The sequence below is a fragment of the Microcaecilia unicolor genome, chromosome 14 (assembly GCF_901765095.1).
Source record: "Microcaecilia unicolor chromosome 14, aMicUni1.1, whole genome shotgun sequence".
In the NCBI taxonomy this organism is placed as follows: Eukaryota; Metazoa; Chordata; class Amphibia; order Gymnophiona; family Siphonopidae; genus Microcaecilia; species Microcaecilia unicolor.
The window spans coordinates 16,760,661-16,786,873 of record NC_044044.1 but is presented as its reverse complement, the minus strand read 5'-3'; the positions used below and the strand labels follow the sequence as shown (position 1 = coordinate 16,786,873).

The window sequence follows — 26,213 nt, the reverse complement described above, 5'->3', positions numbered from 1 at the left end:
ACTTGGGGGGGGCGCAAAAATGTGCCCCCTCACCTTGGGCTCTGGACCCCCCTTCTGATGAAGTCTGGCTATGCCCCTGAGCTCAAGGTGAGTTACATTCAGGTACACTGGATATTTCTCTGTCCCAGGAGGGCTCACAATCTAAGTTTGTACCTGAGGCAATGGAGGGTTAAGTGACTTGCCCAAGATCACAAGGAGCAGCGGTGGGATTTGACCCGGCCACCTCTGGATTGCAAGACTGCTGCTCTAACCACTAGGCCACTCCTCCACTCCTAGTAGTGCTCCATGCTGGAGAAATGGTGGCAGGATGGTGCAGATCAGCACGTGGGGTGAGTCACCCCAATTGCAGTCTCTTTAGCAACCCTGCTGTGAGTAATGAGGGCAAATGATAACCTTCTGCTGCTAACAACTCAGCCCAGAGAGCTCAGCTTGGAATGACAAGCAAAAAGAATGGGAGACTCCCAAAATTAAGAGCTGAGCTGAATAAACAAAGGATTAAGTTTACATCTTCCTGAGGACTTTCTGATGCAAACGTTTTGGGCTACATTTACAGGACAGTAGTACACATGCACAGCATCAGCTCAGGATGTCCTTTGCCCTGGGGGGAAAGAGTGTGAAATACCCTGAATAGTTATTCCAGGAATGGTCCCTCTGTGAATACCGACCGGCCAATGTTCAGTTCTCAGGAACGGCTCCTGGTCAGTTAAATAGCGCTTAACCGGCTAAGTGCTAATATTCAATGCAAGATAGTTAGTTATCTCCGTTGAATATTAGCGCTTAGCGGTTAACCGGCTATATCATAAGTACACAAGTAATGCCACACTGGGAAAAGACCAAGGGGTCCATCGAGCCCAGCATCCTGTCAACGACAGCGGCCAATCCAGGCCAAGGGCACCTGGCAAGCTTCCCAAACGTACACACATTCTATACATGTTATTCCTGGAATTGTGGATTTTTCCCAAGTCCATTTAGTAGCGGTTTATGGACTTGTCCTTTAGGAAACCGTCTAACCTCTTTTTAAACTCTGCCAAGCTAACCGCCTTCACCACGTTCTCCGGCAAAGAATTCCAGAGTTTAATTACGCGTTGGGTGAAGAAACATTTTCTCAGATTTGTTTTAAATTTACTACACTGTAGTTTCATCGCATGCCCCCCTAGTCCTAGTATTTTTGGAAAGCGTGAACAGACGTTGGCCTGGGAAATAACCAGCTACCTGTAAATATTCAGCTCTTCGCCATCTTAGTGGCTAAATCGGACCGCCTAAGCAGCAGTCTTGTCTTGTCTTTCGGCTGCTATAAACTTAACCGGCCAAGTGCTGAACATTAACTTGATTGGTTAAGTTTAAACCGGTCAAACCCCGCCCCCCCCCCCCCCCCCCCCCCCGGCATTGAATGTTCAGGCTCAGTTCTGAAATGGGACTTAGCCGGCAACTGCAACACCAGCTGTGAATCAATTCTTTTTATTTTATCAGGATGGCCAAGAAGCAAAGCCTTTACTTTGCATTCTAAAAACTAGATAATCCTCTAATTTCCTTATCTCTGCCAGCAAACGGTTCCATAATACACCTGAAGGCTCCAGCCCATGTGTTACAAAGCCAATTGGGGCCTCACTTAATAAAAAGCCCCATGAGATCGCGAGGCAACTTCCCAGTTGTTGAAAGGGTAGCTAATCCTTCAGTAGGTTTCTCCATCTCTGCGTGAAGATTTAAATACTAGATTCTGAATTTTAGAATAAACCCTAGGTTCCATTAGCAGCCCATATCGACTCTTCAGTCTGTCCGTGTTCATGTGTGTCCATGCATGTACTGTAAGCCTGTGTGTATGTGTGTGTGCACATTTCAGGGTGAGAAGTATTGCTCAGAGAAGACTAATCTTAAATTCAGGCCTTTATTGGGAAGACACTGACTGGTTCACTTGCTCAATCTGTTCCTGCTAGACATCCACTCCTGGTATTCTTTCCTTCCCTTTCACTCACCTTCCTTGGAAACGAGGGGGAGGAACCGGCCAGGTGCCAGGAGCCACACAACTTGGACTGGGTGTAATCTCTGAGGGAGTCCAGTCAAGTTGGCAACAGGAGGTCCAAAAAGAGAGAGAGAGAGAGGGAGTGTGACCCAGTGAAAGAGGGTATAGCCTAACTAGAGTGTTCCTCAGTAGTCAGGGCTGAGAATCAGGAGACATGAGTTCAAGTCTAGCTTTGGACCAAGCCCTGCTTATTGCTTTCTTGATCTTGCCTAGCCAGGCTGCAGCTGTTAGGGTCAGGGACCTTCCAAATCAGTCATGTGCATCAGTTCATCTGCTAAAACCTTAGAGGAGTTTGTAGCCATCCTCATCCTCATCTCTCTTCCCATGCAGATTCCACTCAACTGGCTCCACCATGGTTCCCGACGAGGGCATGGACTGGCTCTTGCAGCTGCTGCACGAGGTCCAGTTGGAGCAGTTTTACATCAAAATTCGGGACGAGCTACATGTGACCCGCCTGGCGCACTTTGACTTTGTCAGACCACAGGACCTGGATCAGATTGGTATGGGCAAACCAGGTGAGTGTCCCTCTACATACGAACTGGGGGAAGGAGGAGAGAAGACTCCGCTTGAGTCTTGGTGCTCTCCGTGGTCCTTCCGTCCTCCCTTGGGACATAAGTATAGACAGTGGAATGGGATTGGCCATGGCCTTGGGGGGGGGGGGAGGGGGCAGGGGCAAAGGTCAGTTGGTTTGGCCCAAACAATCTAGAAGGTGTCAGCTGCCTGTGATAAGTGCCAATAGTCACAAATTTCAGCCAAGGTAAATTGAATAATCAAAAAAGCCCGAAGAAGGCACAGTGTAGTTTGTATGTTATTTTTCCGTCGTTACTCGGACACTTAGAATTCTGGACAGTTTTCAGAACTGGAGAGGGCCTTTACTTCCAGCGCTCTCACTTCAAAGGTATTGGACATTTGATCTGTCCTAAATTGGTGCTGACGACCCAGGTTTGCTCTTTTCCAGGCCAACGAAGACTCGTTGAGGCCATCAAACGGAGAAAACCACCGGTGAAGCCAAAATCCTGGATGTACAAGGTATGATGAAGCTCTTTCTCCCATTTTCAATGTCTTGACTCATTTCACCTCACCCACCCCACCCTCTTATCTCTATGCTTCTGGCACTCTCCAGCCTGATTTTTAGTGCACCAGTTTCTTCCACTGATAGGCTATACAACAGTGCTCCCCTTGTGGCCAAATAAGTGAAGTGTATTCCATTAAGCACCTATTATCAGCGTGCTAGCCAACTGGTTGGCTTAAAGACCGGGCGGGTCCCATACAAATAGAGCTTCTCATTGCCTATGTCTGGCAGCTCTGTGTCTGGGGCATATATTTTCAGCCTCAAGAGATGCAATTAGGTTGGGTCTTCCGTGATTCTCATTAAGATATATCTGCATACATTTTGGTCTAAGAACCAGGATCACTGGATTATTCTGAAAAGAGGGTGTGGGACCCTCAAAGAGCCTCCCATTCTACATGGACATTCAGGAAAAATAAAAGAAAACATACATGGGTTAATTTTCACATGGCCATCAGCTAATTTTAATCAAATTTTCAGCTGAACCTAGCTGGCTAGATTTCTGAATGAAAATTCTTTTAAACCTGGCCAGATAAACTTTGGCCTGATAGATTTAAGCCTACAAATCATGCAACTAGGTGCTGATTTTCACTGATAATTTGCTAACTGGATAAGTCATAAGCCTACCTTGGAAAGCTGGAGCTGTGCAATTTTTGCCTGACTAAATGTGTCCACCTAGTGAATTTTAGGGAGATGGGGCAGTGGGAGGGAAATTTCCAAAGCTGAGTTTTAACCGGGTCACCTTGGAAGTTAGCTGATGAAATCGCTGACCCCATCATGTCCATCTGTAGCCAGTTTTGCAGCCATGATAAATACATTTTCCTTTCTGGCTAGCACACCCCAAAGTCCATGGTTGAGCTGATCTGGCTGGGAGGGCCACAAGACCTTTATTTCCCACTTAGCCATCTCTCTCCTCTTCAATCTGTTCAAAATTCTGCTGCATGACTAATATTCCGCCAGTGTCGTTATGCTCATATTAGCCCTCTCCTCAAGTCACTTCACTGGCTTCCTATCCATTTCCGCATACAGTTCAAACTCCTCTTATTGACCTATAAGTGCATTCACTCTGCAGCTCCTCAGTACCTCTCCACTCTCATCTCTCCCTACATTCCTCCCCGGGAACTCCATTCACTGGGTAAATCTCTCTTATCTGCATCCTTCTCCTCCACCGCTAACTCCAGACTCCGTTCCTTTTATCTTGCTGCACCATATGCCTGGAATAGACGTCAAGCTCCATCTCTGGCCGTCTTCAAATCTAAGCTAAAAGCCCATCTTTTTGATGCTGCTTTTAACTCCTAAGCCTTATTCACGTATTCAGAACCCTTATTTTATCATCCTCACTTTCATATTCTCTTATCTCTTGTTTGTCCTGTTTGTCCTACTTAGATTGTAAGCTCTGTCGAGCAGGGACTGTCTCTTCATGTTCAGGTGTACAGCGCTGCGTACGTCTAGTAGCGCTTTAGAAATGATAAGTAGTAGTAGTAGTATCTACTGATGATTATTTTTGTGCATGTTACTCTGTTTTGTGATGTGCGTCTCCCCTTTTTATTTTCACCTTTCTCCAGATGTTCACAGGAAAGAGCCCTGACCAGACAGAGGGTCTGCTGTTCTCTGAGGGACCTCTGTCCACGTCTCCCTCGAGGCCTGATTCTGAGTGCTCCCTCAAGTGTCTGATCAACGAACGGGACGTGATACTGCACGAGAAGCTTGGAGATGGCTGCTTTGGTGTGGTCCGACGCGGTGACTGGAGGGTGCCGGGCGGAAAAATTGTGAGTTTGCCTGCTTAAAGGATTCACCCAGTGAGATACTCAGTGTTGATGTTTCTTGCTAAGTCAGCTCTGGGCTGCTCTTCAACGCTGACAGAGGGCTGGTTTTCCAGTGGGTACTGTTGCTTTTTCTCCTGCAGACTGTGTTGGGATAGGAGTGGATTCTTATGTTTGCTGAATGGTGTCTTGTTTCCCTTAAAAAAATCAACTCTGTATGTTTATATCCACACTGATCGATGCAATTATCCTAGATAGCATTACATAGGAACATAAGAATAACCATACTGGGTCAGACCAATGATCCATCTAGCCCAATATCCTGTTTCCAACAGTGGCCAATCCAAGGTAACAAGTACCTGACAGAATCCTAAAGAGTAGCAAGATTCCAGAATCCCAAAGAGTAGCAAGATTCCTGAATCCTAAAGAGTAGCAAGACTCTGGAACTCCAAAGAGTAACAAGACTCTGGAATCCCAAATGGTAGCAAGACTCTGGAATCCTAAAGAGTAGCAAGATTCCTGAATCCTAAAGAGTAGCAAGACTCTGGAACTCCAAAGAGTACCAAGACTCTGGAACTCTAAAGAGTAGCAAGACTCTGGAATCCCAAAGGGTAGCAAGATTCCATAACCCGAAAGAGTAGCGAGACTCCAGAATCCCAAAGAGTAGCAACATTCCATGCTTGTCCAAACCTTTTTTAGACTCATATATACTAACTGTTGGTTACCACATCCTCTGGCAATGAGTTCCAGAGTTTAACTCTTCGTTGAGTGAAAAAAAATATTCCCTCTTATTTGTTTTCAAAGTATTTCCATGCAACTTCATTGAGTGTCCCCTGGTCTTTCTACTTTTTTGAAAAAGTAAAAAATCAATTCCCTTCTGTTAGGTTGACCACACAGTCCCTCTTCTCTCTAGATATTCACTCCTGGTAATGGAGACACCTAGCGCCAGTTCTATAAGTGCACTTAGGCAGGCCTAAGTTGTTACGGAATACAAGTGCAAACCCACGTTGGCGTGCCGAAAGAATGGTTGCACCTAAGTTGCATCAAGCGACACTTGTAACTGATAGCATTCTATAATAACCCGTGTCACTTGGCGTGACACCCATGGTCTGTCTATGCTCCTTCCATACAGTCCCCCAGATTCTATATCTGTGCCCGAAATCGGGTGCTGATATTTGGGTACCGATTCAAGATGTGTATCCCAACTAAATTGGCTAACAAGCCAATTGGCGTCAATAATTGGGTGCTAATTGGCACCAATTTGAATTTGCATGCACATCTTACTATGTGTTATTCTATAACACGTGTGCTTAAATTCCATAGCGTGTGACAGGGGCGTGGCCACAGGAGGTGAATGGGCAGGTCGAGGACATTCCTAAAATTTGCAAGCAGGGTTCTAGAATATCGGGATTTGGGCGCCGGGAATTGCACCCGGTTTCAGCAGCCGTGAGTCCTGGCTCCCAAATTTGGATGCTGAAATTGGCACCTCAATGCTTTTGTAATGAGCGCTCATCTTTGAATGCCCATGATCGAATAGCATCGAGCGCCAGGTTTTCTTTGGCGCCAATTTTTGAGGGTGCTACTTTACAGAATAAGACCTAACGCACGTATGTGCAAAACTGCCAATTAAAGGCTCCTTTGATGTGTGTAAGTGGCGCGTAGCTCTCAAGTTTTGAGAATTACCCTGATTAACTTCTACGTGCCATTATTCCTTCCCGTTGCTACACTACAGAGCTTGCCTGACTCTCTAAGGCAATGAAGGCCAACCCCGAGCTTGTGTAGACTCTGCTATAGGGCAACAGAAAGGGACAACGGTGACTGTGAGGGGGGGGGGGGGGGGTCTAGTGGTTTTCATCTACCGTCTATGGTCATCTCAGTTGCTCAACCAAGTTGACTAGGGTAATCCTATAGTGACCTCTAGTGGCCATTTTTTGTAAAATAGCAGGTAATGACATAACTCTTAGGGTTGTCTTTATTCCGTAGGCAACAGCCAGTCAGTCCACTAGTTTGTGTTATCCAGCTAATATTTTGATTTTCTAGCACTCCAGGGGGCTGTTTGGCATAATGTAGACTAGACATCTAGGTAGAAAGTGCTGTAGGAGAAGAGATGAGGTTTTCCAATTGCTAGTTCACCACTAAAGATGTCTCAAATAAGCATTTTAAAGGAGATTTTAGCAATGTAACATAGTAGATGACGGCAGAAAAAGACCTGTACGGTCCATCCAGTCTGCCCCACAAGACAACTCATATGTGCTACTTTTTGTGTATACCCTACTTTGATTTGTACCTGTGCTCTTCAGGGCACAGACCGTATAAGTCTGCCCAGCACTATCCCTGCCTCCCACCACCGGCTCTGGCATAGGAGAGTAGTAAGTGGGTAGTGGAATCTGTGCAAAGATGTTCCCAGAAATGCAGCCAATCAATGTTTTATACACTCAAAAGGAACAAAATGTCACGTGTTTCTCATCACACCTTTTCTCTGTGCACTGACACTGGTCTCCTCTTTCAGTTCAGCGTGGCTGTTAAGTCTCTGCGCTCAGATGTGTCCACGGAGCCCGAGGCCTTGGTGGACTTCCTGCAGGAGGTGAATTCCATGCACGCCCTGGACCATCCCAATCTTGTTCGCCTTTATGGGGTGGTTCTGACCCAGCCTCTCAAAATGGTAAGTGATACATGGGCTGGATTGAAAACCAGTTACCCACCTAAATAATCCTTTTTTTCTCTCTCACTTACCCATGTGGATCCACAGCCCTGCTCACTGGAAAGAGTCCGGGACATGCTAGGAAAACATTCGCTTCTATAAGGGATTGGTTTAGCAGTTGCCACAACCACCAAGTTTTCACTGGACTAGAAAAATTCAGCATTTGCCTGGATTCATTTGGTTGCCAACTGGCCAGCCACTGTTCGGTCAACATGGCTTTTGTGGTCTTTATCACCCTACCCTATTTGACAAAATACTCCACAAAAACAGATTGTGAACCCGTAGGGATAGAAAAAATACTTACTTAAAATATGAAAACTGCTTTGATTGTTCCACGGAAAGGCAGTATATCAAATCCCGCTACAATTACCATTACAGCATAAAAAGGGACACTTCCTTCGATTTTTGCAAAATATTCAGGATAAGTAATCCAAATTAGATCAAAAGCTACGCAGTTCTATCCAAATGATAGGCTTTATAATGTAATCCTATGCTCCTACCAGTAAAAATAAAATAAAATCCATATTCAATGACCAAATCCTTCTATAATCTGGATTGTGAATTCTCTCCCCTCCACTTCTAATTTGCAGGTGACGGAGCTGGCGCCGTTGGGCTCACTGTACGACTGCCTACGTTCCCGGCATGGTTCCTTCCCCCTCCACCAGCTCTGGAGTTATGCTAGCCAAGTGGCTATGGGCATGGAGTACTTGGAATCCAAGAACTTTATCCACCGGGATCTGGCCACCCGCAATGTCTTGTTGGCTACTGATGACCACATCAAGATTGGGGACTTTGGTCTAATGAGAGCCCTCTCCAGCAACGCAGATCACTACATCATGTCGGCCCATCGCAAGATTCCATTTGCTTGGTAAGAAGCACTGGGGGATGCTCTTGTAGGGAGAGTCCAGGACTCAACCATGAGCCTTTGCAACAGGGCAGTTCATACTACAGGAAATTACATCTGTAGAAAGGGCTGCGAAATGATCCTGTTGTCTTAGCATATTAGAACAGGGGTTCTCAACCCAGTCCTCGGGTCACAACCAGCCAGTCCGGTTTTCAAGGTGTCCGTCATGAATATGCACGAGTTAAAATTTGCATGCTTTGCCTCCATTATTTATTTATTTTATTTATTTATTTGTTGCATTTGTACACCACAGTTTCCCGCCTATTTGCAGGCTCAATGTGGCTTACATAGTACCGTCAAGGCGTTTGCCCAGTCGGTTGATAGCAAATGCAAGGTTGTATAGTGATCGAATGAGGTATATGTGGAGGGTCGGAAGGGATGAAGATTGTGTGTTGTCCAGTATGATCATTAGTCAAGCTGTGTTGCTTGGTGAAGAGGTTTATGTAGGGTCGTTGGGGAAGACCTTTTTGAAGAGGTTGGTTTTTAGTGATTTCCTGAAGCTCAAGTGGTCGTGGATTGTTTTCACAGCTTTTGGGAGGCCATTCCATAGTTGTGCGCTTATGTAGGAGAAGCCGGCTGCGTAAGTTGTTTTGTATTTCAGTCCTTTGCAATTTGGGTAGTGTAGGTTTATGTCATAGGTATTCATGATGGATACCCTGAAAACCTGGATGGGTGTGTCCAAAATACTGGGTCAAGAACCGCTGCATTAGAAGCAAATTTTCCAGTATCGTAGTTACCATATGAAAGAAAAGTAAACATAGTAACATGAGAGAGGATGAAGGGAGGTGCCACATTAGTCTGTAACAGCAAAAATGAAAAAAGACTTGGTGGCACCTTCAAGATGAACCAACTTATTGAAGCATGAGCTTTTGGGGAACAAAATTTAGTTTGTCGTATATAGGAGATGATGGCTGGTAAGGACCAGTTGGTCCATCCAGTCTGACCAGTACTTTCCTCTCTGGTTCTCAACCACTTGGGATAGATGAGCATGTAAATTCCTGTACTTAAACCAGCACCAGCTCTTCCCATTCCATGTATTTTATCCAATCGTCCAATCCTGTTCCTACCACTTCCTTTTCTATCTGTCCCAAGGATGTGGAAATTCTTATACAGTGCCGGCTTACTTCACCTCCACTGGGAGGCAGTTCAGGGATTGTTGTCTTTCTCTTTGGTTCTTAAGTAGAGGAGTGTGGTAGCCGTGTTAGTCCACTCTTAAGGTTATCAATAGAAATCAAACAAAATAAAACATGGAAAAGAAAATAAGATGATACCTTTTTTATTGGACATAACTTAATACATTTCTTGATTAGCTTTCGAAGGTTGCCCTTCTTCGTCAGATCGGAAATAAGCAAATGTGCTAGCTGACAGTGTATATAAGTGAAAACATTCAAGCATTACTATGACAGTCTGACAGGGTGGGAGGAGGGGGGTGGGTAGGAAGTATGCATGGGGACATCAAATCCATTCTTTGGTTCTTACAAACCCCATGTTTAATCCAGCACCCAGGCCCCCTCGCACGTCTTATTAACAAGCATAGTAAAAATAGTGTCGAAAACTAGTTGGTTTGTCTGAACGTTAAATGTTAAGACAGATTCCAAAATTCCAGACTTCTCCCCCATTTATGTTAATTTAAGGTCATTTTATGTAAAATCATCTAGGGTAATCGTCTTTTAAGTTTGGATGATGAGTGGATTGCAGTGCCAGATGGATGGCAGGGGCATAGCCATGGATGGGCCATGGTTCCTCCACTTTGGACTTTTTGACTCTTGCTGAGATTCATCCCATTTTGGCATGGTTGCTCACTCATTCAAGGTCTTTTTCAAGACCATTGTACATTTTACCATTCTGCACTTTACCATATCGACAATTGCTGTTCTCTATTAATTATAGACTCCTGATGCAGGCCTAGCGGCCGAAACACAACGTTGTGTCGAGTCTTTTTATCAATAAAGGTTTTATTCAAGGACGAGTGTCTCCAGTCTCTGGTACCAATGGTCAAACCCCCACCCTTTTTATTATTTCCTCCACTTTAGAGTCAGGCCCACCCAATCAGAGTCAGTGACAGAGTTGTGGCCAATGAGAGGAGAACTGGGGATGGTGTCGGAATTCACACTTAGAGCGCCTACCTACCCATGTTGACATCAAACCTGGCTCTGCCACTGATGGATGGGTGAAGCAGGGAAAGGGGATGGGATTTGATTTATCATCTTTTGGTGGTAGGAGGATATATTAAGTGGATGGAAATGGCGGAAGACTGGAGCAGTTAACTAGTGTACAGAAAGCAGGGAATACAGTTTGGGATGGGTTTCCAACGTCATCATTGTATCAGTTTATTCCAACCTGATGACTTGGGCACCTGCTGAATGAAGGTTGGTCAGATGCTGAGTTTCTCCAAGACCCAAAATGTCCATCAACGTTCAATGGTTTCTCTTTCTGCCAGGTCTGCCCCGGAGAGTCTGAAATTTGGGACCTTCTCACACCCTTCGGATGTCTGGATGTTTGGAGTGACCATGTGGGAGATGTTTACCTACGCTCAGGAGCCCTGGCTGGGACTGACTGGGAGACAGGTGAGATCCTTATAAGATGAGTTCAGCCAAACGGCAGCACACAGTTAGATGATCAGGGCTGAGAGAAAACGCTCATATCGTAGGATGATAAATGGATGAAGCAATAAGTAGTTTAAAGAGCAGAAGGGGGTTAAGTCAAGAAAGGACGCCAAACGTTAGATGCCAAACATTTGGGCACTAATCCCCTAATTCTGTAAAAGTTGCCAAAATTTCTGCAGCAATTTAATTAAATAACAAACTAATTAGCACTAATAATTGGCTTTTTAACAAGCAAGTATTGGCCCCTGACTTGTGTAACTGCAGACATAGTAACATAGTAGATGACGGCAGAAAAAAGACCTGCATGGTCCATCCAGTCTGCCCAACAAGACAACTCATGTGTGCTACTTTTGTGTATACCCTACTTTGATTTGTACCTGTGCTCTTCAGGGCACAGACCGTATAAGTCTGCCCAGCACTATCCCCGCCTCCCAACCACCAGCCCCGCCTCCCAACCACCGGCTCTGGCACAGACACTGCAGACACGCGGTTCGGGGCCATTTTACTAAGCTGCGGTAGGCCCACCCTGCGCTAAAAGAGCAGTACCGCAGGACACGCTGAGGCGTTCCATGGTAGTGTTCCGCTTAGCGCATGCTAATTCCACACTGGAAAATATTTGTTATTTTCCAGCTCTGGAGGCACGTCTGGGGGCGGAGCATAGTCGGAGAGCACGGGTACATTACCGCGTGCTACCCGATTAGCGCAGGAGCCCTTACTGTCACCTAATTAAGTGGCGGTAAGGGCTCCCAGCAGTAATGGCCGCACGCTAATGGAAAAATTTGTGCGTGGCCATTAAAAAAAAAAAGACGTCCGTGGCCGTTTTCCAGCCATCCTGGGAAGTGGCTGGAGCGCACGGCAAACCCACGTGCTACTCACAGCGCTGGCTGCTTTCTAGTGCGCCGTAGTAAAAGAACCCCTTAATGAATTGCCCTTGAAGTTTGTGCCTGAGCAGCGAAGGTTTAACAACTTGTCCGAGATCAACCTGGTTCTCAGCCTGCTGCTCTAACCATGAGGCTGCTCCTCCGTTCCTCAAAAAAATCATGCATTGTGTTTGAGATGAGAGGTTGGAGGCGAGGGTGTTTTTTCATCTAAACATGATCACCCTTTTCCTAAGGACGCCAATACGCGTAGGATTTAGGAAGGTCCTTAGTTAAGGCTGGCAAGACAAACAGAAATCCTTGCTTTCCAGGGCTGCTTGACCAAGGACTCATGTCAGCTATTTCCACGTATCTCATTATCTCTTTCAGATTCTGCTGAAGATTGACCGTGAGGGTGAGAGGCTGGAGAGACCGGAAGATTGTTCTAGAGCCATATACAGCATCATGCTGAAGTGCTGGGTCCACAAACCCGAGAGCCGCCCTTCCTTTGCTGCCCTCATCTCCCTCCTCTCTGAGGTGAGTCAATCAGAAGGGTTCCTTAGCCTCCCTCGCCTTGTTCGAAGTTGTATTGCCACGTCAGAAAGGGAATATAGTTGTTCTGCGATGGCTGTGACAAATGAAATACCACACACGGGATCTTAGTCACTAAGAACACATATAGATATAACCTCAAGATACAATAGCGAATATTGTTAAACTTGAAAAATGTGTTCAAATAACCTAAATTTTTGAAAAAAAAAAAAATGGGAGGAAAAGACCTCATGAAGCTGGTGCAATAACACTCTCTGGTTACCATGAGCCTATACAAAAAACATTTGAGACTGCAACCAGCTGAAAAAGTCATCATTGGTCAGAAAAACCTCCTTTAACAAAGTGTCCAAAATAATCAAAAGTGCATTAACCTTCATATCGAAATCACAGAATAAAATAATTAAATCAAAACGTCAGGGCCCCTTTTACAAAACAGCGGTAAGCCCAATGGGGGCTTACTGCTCGCTAAAAAGGAAGTAACGCCGGGCTACCGCAGAAGCCCGGTGCTAGTTCCCACCCCCAGTGCGCTGTCATATCTGGCGCTACAAAAGTATATTTATTTTTGTAACGCCAGTGTGTACCTGGCGGTAATCGGGCAGTGTCACAGTTACTGCTGGGTTAGCGCAGGAGCCCTTACTGGGCGTAGCCAGACTGTGGTGGGAGGGGGGTCCAGAGCCCGAGGTGAGGGGGCATATTTTAGCTCCCCCCCTCGCCATTGCCAACACCCGCCCCCCCCCGCCGCCGCCACCACCACCAACAACTTTGACCCCCCCCCCTGCCAACGCAGCTCTCGATCCCCTCTCCCGCTGCCAACCCTTCCCCGCCGTCGCCTACCTTTGCTGGTGGGGGACCCCAACCCCCGCCAGCCGAGGTCCTTTTCTTCCTTCGTTCTGTTTCTGAGTCTGACGTCCTGCACGACGTCAGACTAGAACGAAGCCTTGCGCGGGATTGGGAAGAAGAGGACCTTGGCTCGGCGGGAGGGGGGTCAGGCAGGTCGTCGGCAGGGGGGATCAAAGTTGGTGGCGGGGGGGGGGGGGGTTCGGCAATGGCATGGGGGGTCAAATTTGGTGGCGGAGGGGTTCAGCAATGGTGGGGGGGGGGGGTCGGCAGCACCCGGGGGGGCTAAAACGTGCCCCCTCACCTCGGGCTCTGGACCCCCCTCCCGCCGAAGTCTGGCTACGCCCATGGCCACAGCTTGGTAAAAGGGACCCTTAGCTTTGTAGAAATTCTTCAATGAAGACAATCTCTGTCCTCCAGAAACTTTCAGGCTTTTAAGCAATGCTGCAGAGCCCCAACAATGTAGCATCGCTCCATTAGGACACAGGAACAGGACAGTACGGTTGCCTCTGTTGAGAAAGGCAAACAGAATTCTTGAAGGAAAAATGAAAAACTATGAGCCCCTTCCCTAGCCAGCATTCCTGCACCATTTTCAATAGCATCTCCTGCTGGAAGAGGCTGGGACTACAGCAGGAAATATGTTCTCCCTCACCATCCAGTGCCCTGTGCTCCCAGAGAAACTGTGAAAAGACTGTTTTAATGAAATGTTGAAAGAATGTAATGATTAATTGAAGCTGCCTGAGTGAGCATCAGATCCATTTGCATTTATCTTTTATCTCTTTGTGTTGTGAAAGGCTCGTCCTCAGGAGGTCAAAGCGAATCAGGAGCTGAATGAGCCTGGCTGGCTTCGATTGGACGCCGGCGACCCCATCACTGTTATCGAAATCAGGTAAGTCACGAGATGTAAGAGGGCAAATGGGTTCTGAGATTGCTCAGCCTCCTGGGTGGGAAATTTGCCAACCGGATCCAGATTCACCTGGCAGAGTTAATCCTGTCCTGGATTTACCCCAATGCAGGCAGGGAGCTGTAGTCTCGTTTTTCTTAGGGAAATCAGAAATATCAAATCCCTGCTTGCAATGGCTGTAAAGGTTGGATTAGCCCTGTGGGGAGAATCTGGAGCCAGTTGGCAACCCAGAAAGTCTCTTATAACGATCTGACCCTCAGTGTCAAGACGCCGGATGAAAAAAGGAGAATTAAGTAATACTCGGTAGAAAAAGAACAAGACTGATAGACTGTAAATATGAGAAAGAGGCCGCTTCCGTTTTTCTTTTTTCTTTCAAATATATTTCATTGATTTCTTCAAGTTACAACAATATACAACTAGCAAAAATTAATAAGCAAGAGAAAAATGGCCATGAAGACAAATACAGCGGAAAGAGGCTTTTTCCAAAGGAGGAAATTGGATGTGGCAGGGCCGCCGAGAGACCCAGCCGGGCCCGGGACAGGACCTTACCACTGCCCCCCTCCCCCCCCACACACACACTGCTGCCACCGCACCAATTTGCGCTGCCGCCCCCTTACCAGCTGCTGCTGTTGTCCTCTCCTGCTGTGCATGCTGCTCAGGACCCGGATGATTGCATTATGGCGATATCGTGTTGATACAATCATCCGGGTCGTGGGCAGCATGCAGCAGGAGCAGGAGAGAGACCGAGAGAAGACAGAGTCGTCCCGGAAGCAGGCAGGGAAAAGCTTGCATGGCTGGGCCCAGCCCCCCCCCCCCCCCCCCCTTGGAGGCCAGTCCTGAGGAATTTTGCCCTCCCTCTCGGCGGCCCTGGGATGACATTGCTTTTGACTCGTAACCACTCGCCTCCACCTACCCTCCTCTCCTCCTCCTTCCTGTACACATTAATTGATTTGATTTGCTTACTTTATTTTTTTGTCTATTAGATTGTAAGCTCTTTGAGCAGGGACTGTCTTCTATGTTTGTGCAGCGCTGCGTACGCCTTGTAGCGCTATAAAAATACAAAGTAGTAGTGGTAGTAATCTCAAGGAGTATCAACATTCCATGTAGAACCCCAAAGAATAGCAAGATTCTGGAATCCTAAAGAGTGACAAGATTCCATGCAGAATCTCAAAGAGTAGCAACATTCCATGTAGAACCCCCCAAAACAGCAAGATTCTGGAATCCTAAAGAGTGACAAGATTCCATGCAAGAATCGTAACCACTCGCCTCCACCTACCCCCCTCTCTTCCTTCCCGTTCACATTAATTGATTTGATTTGCTTACTTTATTTATTTTTTCTCTATTAGATTGTAAGCTCTTTGCGCAGGGACTGTCTTTCTTCTATGTTTGTGCAGCGCTGCGTACGCCTTGTAGCGCTATAGAAATGCTAAATAGTAGTAGTAGTAAAGTGTGAGGGGGAGGCTGGGACGAACCCGAGGATATCTTTCTTTCCTGAGAGGGTGGGAAATGTGATAGCACTCAGGACAGAATTCAGGCATGCCTGTGGCAGATACAGAGGGCCGGGAAAGGAGGGGATTGGAGACTGAGCCAATCCATTCTGGCTTTTACCCTGTTGAGTGTGTATGTGAAGGACCCATGAGTGCGTGAAGGGACTGGGCAGCTCCAGATCACCCAGAACCATAAGGAACAGCTTGAAACGGTCCAGAATTTTCCCTGTTGTGTGCGTGCAAGCCATAAAACCCAGAATGGATAAGGCCAGCTTCTGGTGACACAGGCTGTTTGGGCCTAATCTGAATGTTTGGGAACGATCTTAAAGCTGTCGCCCGCTCATTGCTGAGGTGGCTGGATTCATAACACACAGCCTGGATCTGATCTATGAAGGTTCTGAAGTGTTGTTTTTTTTTAACGCTCATACTGTTTTTTTTTGTCTCTTTCCTGGATGTTACCTCAGCCCGGATTATCAAACATTGAGAGGACAGAACAGAAGGACCCTGAAGATCGGCTCCTTCCCTTCCACCACTGTCGCTGCTGATGATCAATCCCCAGGTATCCGGATCAGCCACCCTATCCGAAGCAGCTTCATCCATACTGGACACGGGGATACGGATCCATATCGGAGCTGGGGGACGCCGGATCGAATCGATGAGTATGTATCCTCCGTTTCCTTTCTGTTCACCTGTGACGTTTGGGGTGTGCAAACCAGCCAGAGGGAGATGGGTTCATGCAATTGGCACACTAAAAAAAAAAGTCCCAGGACATAAGTTCAAGACCTCTTTGTCATTGTCTAGTATGAACCTGCAAATGTGTCATTTTGGTCCCTATTTACTAAGCCGTGTAAAAGGTTTCACAATTAGCATCTATGAACTGCAAACGTTAACCTTCAGCACGTGCAAACCTCCTGGGTAATCGTTCCCAGCGTTTGGTGGAAGGCAGCTGAGCTGCAAATGTGGAATGTAATTTAAGGACACCCACGTTAACTGCAAGGTTACTGTCTCCTTCCTGTCCCTAATATCTGATTTCACATTAGACGTTAACATGGCAGTTAGCAACACATCATCCTTGTGCCTCAGTCTCCCCTGGGAGAACGAGTCCCAGGCATTACTTAGAAGCAATATCCACCAACCAGGCTCTGAGTGGAGATGTAGAGGGGAAGTAAAAGGTATATAAAGAGTCCAGAAGCCAGAGCAGCAAAAGCATCTTGGTATTCTGTGTACTGATAACCAATATTCACATGCTCTCAGTCTCTGTCTTCCACTCTCTCTCTGTCTGTACACACTCACACATACATAACTTTCTCATATACACATGCATATTCATTTTCTCTTACTCTCTGCACATTTGTCTCTCTTCTCTCACAGAAAGAAAATACGAGACAAGGAGTTCAGAGATGTGAACCGGAACAGAGGGAACAATAACCAGCTCCTCCGGATGGAAAGTAAGTATTCAGAGATCGGGGATATGAAGCAGGGAGATGCTAACGGAATAGATATCGGGGGAAATAAAGACTCCTTGCTCAGCGAGTCTGTGTAGCTGGTCCATTGCCTGTTGCATCACCCCAGAACCTACTCAGTCTCGAGTAGAGACTCATCTCCCTTCCTCACCCCTTTCCAGCTTCCACCCCCACCCCCTGCCCTCTGTATCTGGGTCATATGTAGAAAGAAGGGGCGTGGCTACATGGGGCTACGGGGGCATGGGCCCCCACAGATTACACCCTGGCCCCCTCTACATTTGACCCCCCCCCCACCACCCCCCGCATCAGGTACCTTGTTTGCTGGCGGGGGTCCTCAATCCCCGCCAGCCGAAGAGTCTTCTTCAGCGCCGGTTGACTCCGGCGCCTTCGTTGTGGGATCATCTGTTTCTGACGCCTTACGTTCTGCACCGTGCATGTAGCCCCGTGCAGGACGTAAGGCGTCAGAAACAGATGATCCCACAACGAAGGCGCCGGAGTCGACCGGCGCTGAAGAAGACTCTTTGGCTGGTGGGGATTGGGGACCCCCGCCAGCAAACAAGGCACCTGATGCGGCAGCGGGGCAGGGGGTGGCGGGGGGTTGCGGCAGCAGGAGATTTTTGCGGTTGTGGCGGGGGGGTCCAGAGTGGCAGGAGGGCAGTCGTTGACGGGGGAGGTGGCTAAACAGCGCCCCCCCCCCACCTCGGGCTCTGCCCCTTCCCCCCCCCCCCCCCCCCGCCGAGATCTGGCTACGCCCCTAGTAGAAAGCATCATAAAGTTTTGAAGAGCAGGTACATATTTATTCAGGTACAGAGGATCCTTTTATAAAGGATTAGGTCCTGTTTCTGCGACTCTAGATGACCCCTCCCCCCCCCCCCCCGAGGTCCCTTGCAGTCCTATCTTTCTATAATTCCATAATGAAAATCACCATGAAGGAAATGCATTTTATTACAGACTTGAAATGCAGGTGGATGCAGTGGTTTCCTAATTTACATAAGAACATAAGCATTGCCATACTGGTCCGTCAAGCCCAGCATCCTATTTCCAACAGTGGCCAATCCAGATCACAAGTACCTGGCAAGATCCCAGAACAGTATTTTTAGAAAGAGTAAACTAGCGATTCACGTCTACCCGTTCCACTCCACTCAGTATTTTATAGACCTCTATCATATCTCCCCTCAGCGGTCTTTTCTCCAAGCTGAACAGCCCTAGCCACTTTAGCCTTCCCTCATAGGGAAGTCGTCCCATCCCCTTTATCATTTTCATCGCCCTTCTCTGTACCTTTTCTAATTCCACTATATCTTTTCGAGATGTGGTGACCAGAATTGCACACAGTATTCAAGTTGAGGTCACACCATGGAGCGATGCAAAGGCATTATAACATTCTCATTTTTGTTTTCCATTCCTTTCCTAATAATTCCTATCATCCTATTTGCTTTCTTAGCCGTCGCTGCACACTGAGCAGAGGGTTTCAACGTATCATCAATGATGACACCTACATCTTTTTCCTGACCAGTGAGTCTTAGTGTGTAACTCTGCCTCGTGTAGATATAGTTTGGGTTGCTCTTTCCCACATGCATCACTTTGCACTTGCTGACATTAAATGTCATCTGCCATTTCCAGTCTCCCAGTCCTGTGTCATCAGCAAATTTAATTACCTCACTAGTTATTCCCATCTCTAGATCATTTATAAATATGTTAAAATGCAGTGGTCCCAGAACAGACTCCTGTGGAACCCCACTATCTACCCTTCTCCATAGAGAATACTGACCAAGTGCAAGGTGATGCATGTGGGAAAAAAGAACCCGAATTATAGCTACGTCATGCAAGGTTCCACGTTAGGAGTTACGGACCAAGAAAGGGATCTGGGTGTCGTCGTCGATAACACACTGAAACCTTCTGCTCAGTGTGCTGCTGCGGCTAAGAAAGCGAATAGAATGTTGGGTATTATTAGGAAAGGTATGGAAAACAGGTGTGAGGATGTTATAATGCCGTTGTATCGCTCCATGGTGCGACCGCACCTTGAGTATTGTGTTCAATTCTGGTCGCCGCATCTCAAGAAAGATATAGTAGAATTGGAAAAGGTGCAGCGAAGGGCGACTAAAATGATAGCGGGGATGGGACGACTTCCCTATGAAGAAAGACTAAGGAGGCTAGGGCTATACAGCTTGGAGAAGAGACGGCTGAGGGGAGACATGATAGAGGTATATAAAATAATGAGTGGAGTGGAACAGGTGGATGTGAAGCGTCTGTTCACGCTTTCCAAAAATACTAGGACTAGGGGGCATGCAATGAAACTACAGTGTAGTAAATTTAAAACAAATCGGAGAAAAGTTTTCTTCACCCAACGTGTAATTAAACTCTGGAATTCGTTGCTGGAGAAAGTGGTGAAGGCGGTTAGCTTAGCAGAGTTTAAAAAGGGGTTGGACGGTTTCCTAAAGGACAAGTCCATAAACCGCTACTAAACGGACTTGGAAAAATCCAAAATTCCAGGAATAACATGTATAGAATGTTTGTACGTTTGGGAAGCTCACCAGGTGCCCTTGGCCTGGATTGGCCGCTGTCATGGACAGGATGCTGGGCTCGATGGACCCTTGGTCTTTTCCCAGTATGGCATTACTTATGTACTTATGTACATTTAACCCTACTCTCTGTTTTCTACTGTTTAACCAGTTTTTAATCCACAATAGGACATTGCTTCCTATTCCATGACTTTCCAATTTCCTCAGGAGTCTTTAATGAGGTACTCTGTCAAATGCCTTTTGAAGGCCCAGGTACACAGGTCACCTTTATCTACATGTTTGTTCACTCCTTCAAAGATTTCCTCTGACTAAGTCTGGAATAGACTCCCTGAGCCAGTACGTCAGGCTCAGTCTGTAGCTGTCTTCAAGTCTAGGCTTAAAGCCCACCTCTTTGCTACTGCTTTCGACTCCTAACCATGACTCTCTTACTCAACACCCTCACTTATCACCCCTACCACTGCAATTTCCCCACCCCTAGCTGTCTGTTCGTCTGTCCAATTTAGATTGTAAGCTCTGTTGAGCAGGGACTGTCTTGTCATGTTCATTTGTACAGCGCTGTGTAAGTCTAGTAGCGCTATAGAAATGTTTAATAGTAGTAGTAGTAGTAGTATGAGCCAAGTATAGGACAGTCAAGCCATTGTGACATCACTGATGAGGTTGGCTCTTAGGCATTGGTGGACTGAGGCATTATGACATCACCATGTCAGCTCTGGTTAAATCACCGCAGCTCCTCAGTACCTTTCCGCTCTCATCTCTCCCTACACTCCTCCCCGTGAACTCCGTTCGCTGGGTAAATGTCTCCTGTCGTCCCCCTTCTCCCCCACTGCTAACTCCCGGCTCCGTTCCTTCTATCTCGCTGCTCCCTATGCCTGGAATAGACTCCCTGAGCCGGTACGTCAGGCTCAGTCTCTGGCTGTCTTCAAGTCTAGGCTTAAAGCCCACCTCTTTGCTACTGCTTTCGACTCCTAACCATGACTCTCTTACTCAACACCCTCACTTATCACCCCTACCACTGCAATTTCCCCACCTCTAACTGTCTGTTCGTCTGTCCAATTTAGATTGTAAGCTCTGTTGAGCAGGGACTGTCTTGTCATGTTCATTTGTACAGCGCTGCGTAAGTCTAGTAGCACTATAGAAATGTCTAATAGTAGTAGTAAGTCCATGTTAGCTTTGTTTAATTAATCCATTTTTATGTATATGCTCTGTAATTTTGCTCTTTATAATAGTCTCTACCATTTTGCTTGGCACCTACATCAGGCTCACCGGTCTATGATTTATCACCTATATTTCATTTTAGGGCTTTCAAAAAGCTTGGAGTCTATTTCTGAGTTGAGCATCCTGGACTCAAACCCACGAAAGCGTGTTCAGGACCTTGAGAGCATCCCCTCATCAAACCGTGACCAACGCCGAATGAGTGATCTTCCTTCAAAGAAAATACTGGACAACTTAAGGCTCAGGACACGCATGCACATGGCCAACCCATTTGAAGGATCCCCCTTCTTCAAGGCCAAATTTAGTCCAACAGCAGGGGGGAGAGATCGGAGCTCTGTCCCTAATCCTTGGCTGGTCCCACAGCCACTTCCCAAGGTGGACTATCCTCAAGCCCGGAGCACTAACTCTCCTGAAAGGGTAAGGGTCGCCGATATTGGACGAGTGAAGCGGGAACAGATATCTGCCTCAAACCCACATCTGGCAAGCTCAGAGTGCAAAAAGGAATTGGCAGGAACAAGACCTCTTTCAGGACAATTTGGCCACCCAGTGGATGCCAACTTAAAAGGAATGCCCCAGAAAGCCACTGGTGAAACCGAAGCGATGCAGAGAAAACTTAAAGAGGTGAGTCTTCAGTTATGAACTCAACTCGTACAGGAAGTATGCTACTAGAGCCCTTTAATAAGATGGCAGGAAAAGCAACCTGGGATGAGTATGTGGGGCACTGACCCCATCCAGAACAGGTCTGTAATTCATGGAATCAGTTGCCACATTATATACCGGTTGTGGGATTTGGAGATGAAATGACATGCTCCCATCAGAAGGATGTGGAAGCCATTTTGAGATTGGAACCAGCATAGGTAGGAGCTGCCCCTGCCTATGCCAGTTCCAATCTCAAAATGGCTGCCACGACCTCTCACAGGCAGCAGTCTCGTGAGCTGCCACAGGAAGTCGTAGCAGCCATTTTGATTGTGAACCTAGCATGAGTAGGAGAGTAGGGGTCTCTCCTGCCCTGAAGAGACCACCACATCACCAAGGCTTTTAAGGGAAGGACAGGGAGGGGGAGGGTTGCATTGTGGTCAAGGGGGTGGGGGTTGGAGCTTTGGTCTTTACAGTAGCACATTTTCTCCTTGGAAAAAAAGCTCTGAGTGTCAAAAATATTATGTACCAGGGTACCTTTGTTTGAAAGTCAGCCTCTTCTGTGAGGTCTTAAAAGGCTACTTGCATCTTTGGAGTTAGAAGTTCTTTGAAAATGTACCCCAAAAGGTTTACTGAATTGGGTCTGTCCTTGCAGAAGTGGTTATGACTGACCTTCATTGGCATGGTTTTAGAAACTTGAGTTACTGGTTGGTTAAGGATCAACTTGAAACAGAATCGAATGAATATCTGGGGCGGATTAGGGAAAGGGACTTGGCATCACCAGCTGAGACACACATGGTCAATCTTTGTCCTTCTCGCTTCAGGTTGAAGAGCGTGTACATGGAGTCACCACAGAGGAGTGTCACAATGCTCTGCGCATGCATGGCTGGGATACAACGAAGGCCATCCATTTTCTGAAGGTAAGGAGTGTTCTGCCATGGTTTTACAGCCTGCTTCACTAACACAGACTACTCAGTAGAACAAGGAGCCAAGATCAACTGTATGTTACAAGAGCAGGCTCTGCTAGTCTTGGTGGCAGTGGCTTAGCCAGTATGGGGCCACGGGGGCCTGGGCCCCTGTAGATTTGCCCCTGGACCCCCTACCACCGCCCCCCCCTCGACCCCCCCTGTCACCAACCCGCCGTCACCTACCTTTGTTGGAGGGGGACCCCAACCCCCGCCAGCCGAGCTCCTCTTCTTCCCAATCCCGCGCAAGGCTTCGTTCTAGTTTGACGTCCTGCTTGTACAACGTGCAGGACGTCAGACTAGAACGAAACCTTGCGCGGGATTGGGAAGAAGATGGGCTCGGCTGGGGGGGTTGGGGTCTCCCACCATCAAAGGTATGCGACGGCGGGTTGGCGGCGGGAGGGGGGCTCGAGAGGGTCATCGTCAGGGGATGTCAAAGTTGGTGGCGGGGGAGGTTCAGCAATGGCGGGGGGGGGTCAAAGTTGGTGGCGGGGGGGTTCAGCAATGGTGGGGGGGGGGGGTCGGTGGTGCCAGGGGGGGCTAAAATGTGCCCCCTCACCTCGTGCTCTGGACCCCCCTCCTGCTGAAGTCTGGCTACGCCCCTGCTTGGTGGTTAGTCTTGTTGGTAGGTCCTCCTGCTTCTCAGATGGGACCTACAAGCCCATAGATGCAGCTGAAGAATCAGCTTGTTCCTGTTAATCTGGAGTAGGGGTTCTCAACCCAGACCTCACTTAACCAGTCAGGTTTTCAGAATCCCTAGAATGAATATGCATGAGATTAATTTGGATGCAGTTCCTCCATTGTATGCAAATCCATCTCATGCATATTCATTGTGAATATCCTGAAAACCTGATTGGCTAGGTGTGTCCTGAGGACTGGGTTGAGAAACCCTGATCTGGAGCTCACCTTAGACTTCCTATTGCATTTCCCCTCACATTTCATACAATCCAAAATGATAAGGCCCACTGCGATTGTGTGAAATCTTTGTGTCATCATAAACTCCAGTGTTTTCATTGCTTTAATTGTAAAACTGTTTTGACCTGTAAAGATGGTCTCCTATACCTGTGGTTTTCAACCCAGTGCTCAGGGACCACCTAGCCAGACAGGTGTTTTCAGGATATCCACAATGAATATGAAAGACAGAGATATGTATACCAAGAAGGCAGTGCATGCAAATCTATCTCATGCATATTCACTACAGATATCCTGAAAGCCTGACTGGCCAGGTGGCCCCTGACGCCTTAGTTGAAACTACAGTCCTACACAACTAACTGCATTCTTTGCCATCTGTGACACCTTTGACAGCGTCACTGTAAGAATTATCCAGAGCTGATGATGTGCATGAGTTATCCAATCCATGTAGTTACTTCTCTAGATAGAGTTTGGAAAGCTCATGGCCAACATCAACTTTGGTTGTTACTTCTTCTGGCCCAATAAGTATCATTACCTGCAGGGAGTGCACTTATCTCCAGGACCTAGTCTTTCTACTAGAACTCCAGTTGTAGTCACTGTAGCCCCTAATGATTGCATCTGTGAATGGTCTTTGGCCCTAATGAGAGCATCATTCATCGTTTCTGACTGCTTTATTGTCAATTTTCTAAAGTCATCTACTATGTTACTATGCCGAGATTGTGTGGCAAGAGCCGGTAGTAGGAGGCGGGGATAGTGCTGGGCAGACTTATACGGTCTGTGCCATAGCTGGTGGTGGGAGGCGGGACTGGTGGTTGGGAGGTGGGGATAGTGCTGGGCAGACTTATACGGTCTGTGCCAGAGCCAGTGGTGGGAGGCGGGACTGGTGGTTGGGAGGCGGGGATAGTGCTGGACAGACTTATACGGTCTGTGCCAGAGCTGGTGGTGGGAGGCGGGGATAGTGCTGGGCAGACTTATACGGTCTGTGCCAGAGCTGGTGGTGGGAGGCAGGGCTGGTGGTTGGGGGGCGGGGATAGTGCTGGGCAGACTTATACAGTCTGTGCCCTGAAAAAGACAGGTACAAATCAAGGTAAGATATACACAAAATGTAGCACATATGATTTATCTTGTTGGGCAGACTGGATAGGCCGTGCAGGTCTTTTTCTGCCATCATCTACTATGTTACTATGTTAATTTTCTAAAAAGGGAATTCTCCACTAGTGTTTGCAGCCATTTTCAAAATAATCAGCCCGTGTTCTTTTTGCAGGTGGAGCAGCTTTATAATCTCAGCCGCCATTCCAGAGGGGAGTGCCGCCGGATCCTGGACAAATGCCAGTGGAATCTGGAGATCGCTTGCCGATATGTGCTCAGGAAACAGTTTGTGCTCTAAAGGAGAGCAGGCCACAAGGATTTGAAAATCTGCTCAGTTGGGATCTCTCTAGCAGAACTCTTTTGTTTACAGAGATTGGTCGAGTGGGCGTGGCCAATGAGAAGAGGGATTCACTGGAACCCCCTCCCCCTTTATGGGAAAGGGGTGGAGCTGACAAGAAGGCAGCGAGGGCTGTCCGGGACGTCTTCTGATTTGCTCATATTGTAGAGATCAGCACCATGGACTTCATAGTCCTAGAGTTGCTTATCATAGGTGCTGGTGCATACGCATGAGACAGTAAAACTCGCAACTACCGACCAACAAAAATGTATGTGGATACTACGCTCACGACGGGACTGGAAAAAGGCACATTACGCCATTTCTGATCAAAAACATCTCCTTGAAGTCACTATCATTCTCTTGGAATCAAATATAACATCTACAGTCGGACTGTTGATAGAATACCTTTCTGAGATGAGGAAACAAAATGGCTGCCTCTATGATTAATATACAGAGAACTATACCTTCAGAAGACAGTGCAATATATTATTTTTCACAGCTTCTTCAGTGGTGGCAAACTCTGCAGGTCAACATATTTAGGAAGCAGAACTGTCTTTGGGTATTAAGAACATGACGCGTGCCATGCTATTCCATACCAATTCTATTGAGCTCTAGATTTTGTCTCTTACAATGTTGTGGGATGTTAGGTGAGCAGATGGTCTTTGAAAGCTGCTGATGTGGGAAAACCAGGTTTAATTTGCTCAAGTTCAAGACCTGTAAGCAGTAAGCGTAAAACCGATACTCTTGTCTTAAAGTCAGTAAGTGGAACCTGGGCTTAATCCCCTAAAGCACTAGGATGATAGTGCTGGAGGTGGGGAGAGGTCCATCCCTGAACTCTGACAAAACTGCTGGCTAGTAACAGAGGGTATGGGAGGGGAGACCTGGGTTCATACCCAATTGATGGTGCTGAGGGGGGGTGACAAGGGCAGGTAAGGAGAGTGCTGGATCCACTCTCTGAACTTTTTCATTTTCTCTCAGGGGTTATTAGATTCGTTGGTACAAAAAAAATACGTATATGTGTCATGGTTGCAGACTTGGCATTAATGTAGATTTTCCTATTTTCATAAAGTACATGTAAAATGGACATCTTTACATCAGCATTTGAGGCCCGTGTGGCCTAAGTTTCTTTAATATGTATATTGTATGTAAAATTTCAAACACTGCACAGTTTTATTCACCACAAAATGACTGCTGTGTCACTTTCTTCATTATCAGTCACCAAGACTCGGTCTCAGCTCCACAATGAGTTGTGAGAGATGCATAGGGTTACCATATGTCCGGATTTACCCGGACATGTCCTCTTTTTGAGGACATGTCCGGGCAACCGGGCTGGTTTTGCCAATCTGCCCGTTTATCCGGATTTCTGGGCAAACGGGCGGG

The 26,213-nt window shown here is 47.1% G+C and overlaps 1 protein-coding gene across 1 annotated transcript in view; it reads left to right on the top strand.

Annotated features, from left to right (window-relative positions):
- LOC115458131 (activated CDC42 kinase 1-like) overlaps positions 1–26,007 on the top strand; it is a 46,914-nt gene extending 20,907 nt beyond the window's left edge. Inside the window, exons 2-14 of the mRNA XM_030187983.1 lie at positions 2,351–2,535; positions 2,979–3,049; positions 4,655–4,858; positions 7,362–7,514; positions 8,144–8,421; positions 10,898–11,024; positions 12,311–12,457; positions 14,104–14,198; positions 16,165–16,359; positions 17,072–17,148; positions 20,980–21,515; positions 22,355–22,450; positions 24,672–26,007. Of these exons, the coding sequence (XP_030043843.1) occupies positions 2,373–2,535; positions 2,979–3,049; positions 4,655–4,858; positions 7,362–7,514; positions 8,144–8,421; positions 10,898–11,024; positions 12,311–12,457; positions 14,104–14,198; positions 16,165–16,359; positions 17,072–17,148; positions 20,980–21,515; positions 22,355–22,450; positions 24,672–24,794 (2,265 nt within the window). The 5' untranslated portion in view covers positions 2,351–2,372 and the 3' untranslated portion in view covers positions 24,795–26,007. The remainder of the gene's footprint in view (positions 1–2,350; positions 2,536–2,978; positions 3,050–4,654; positions 4,859–7,361; positions 7,515–8,143; positions 8,422–10,897; positions 11,025–12,310; positions 12,458–14,103; positions 14,199–16,164; positions 16,360–17,071; positions 17,149–20,979; positions 21,516–22,354; positions 22,451–24,671) is intronic.
- Positions 26,008–26,213: the final 206 nt, after the last annotated feature.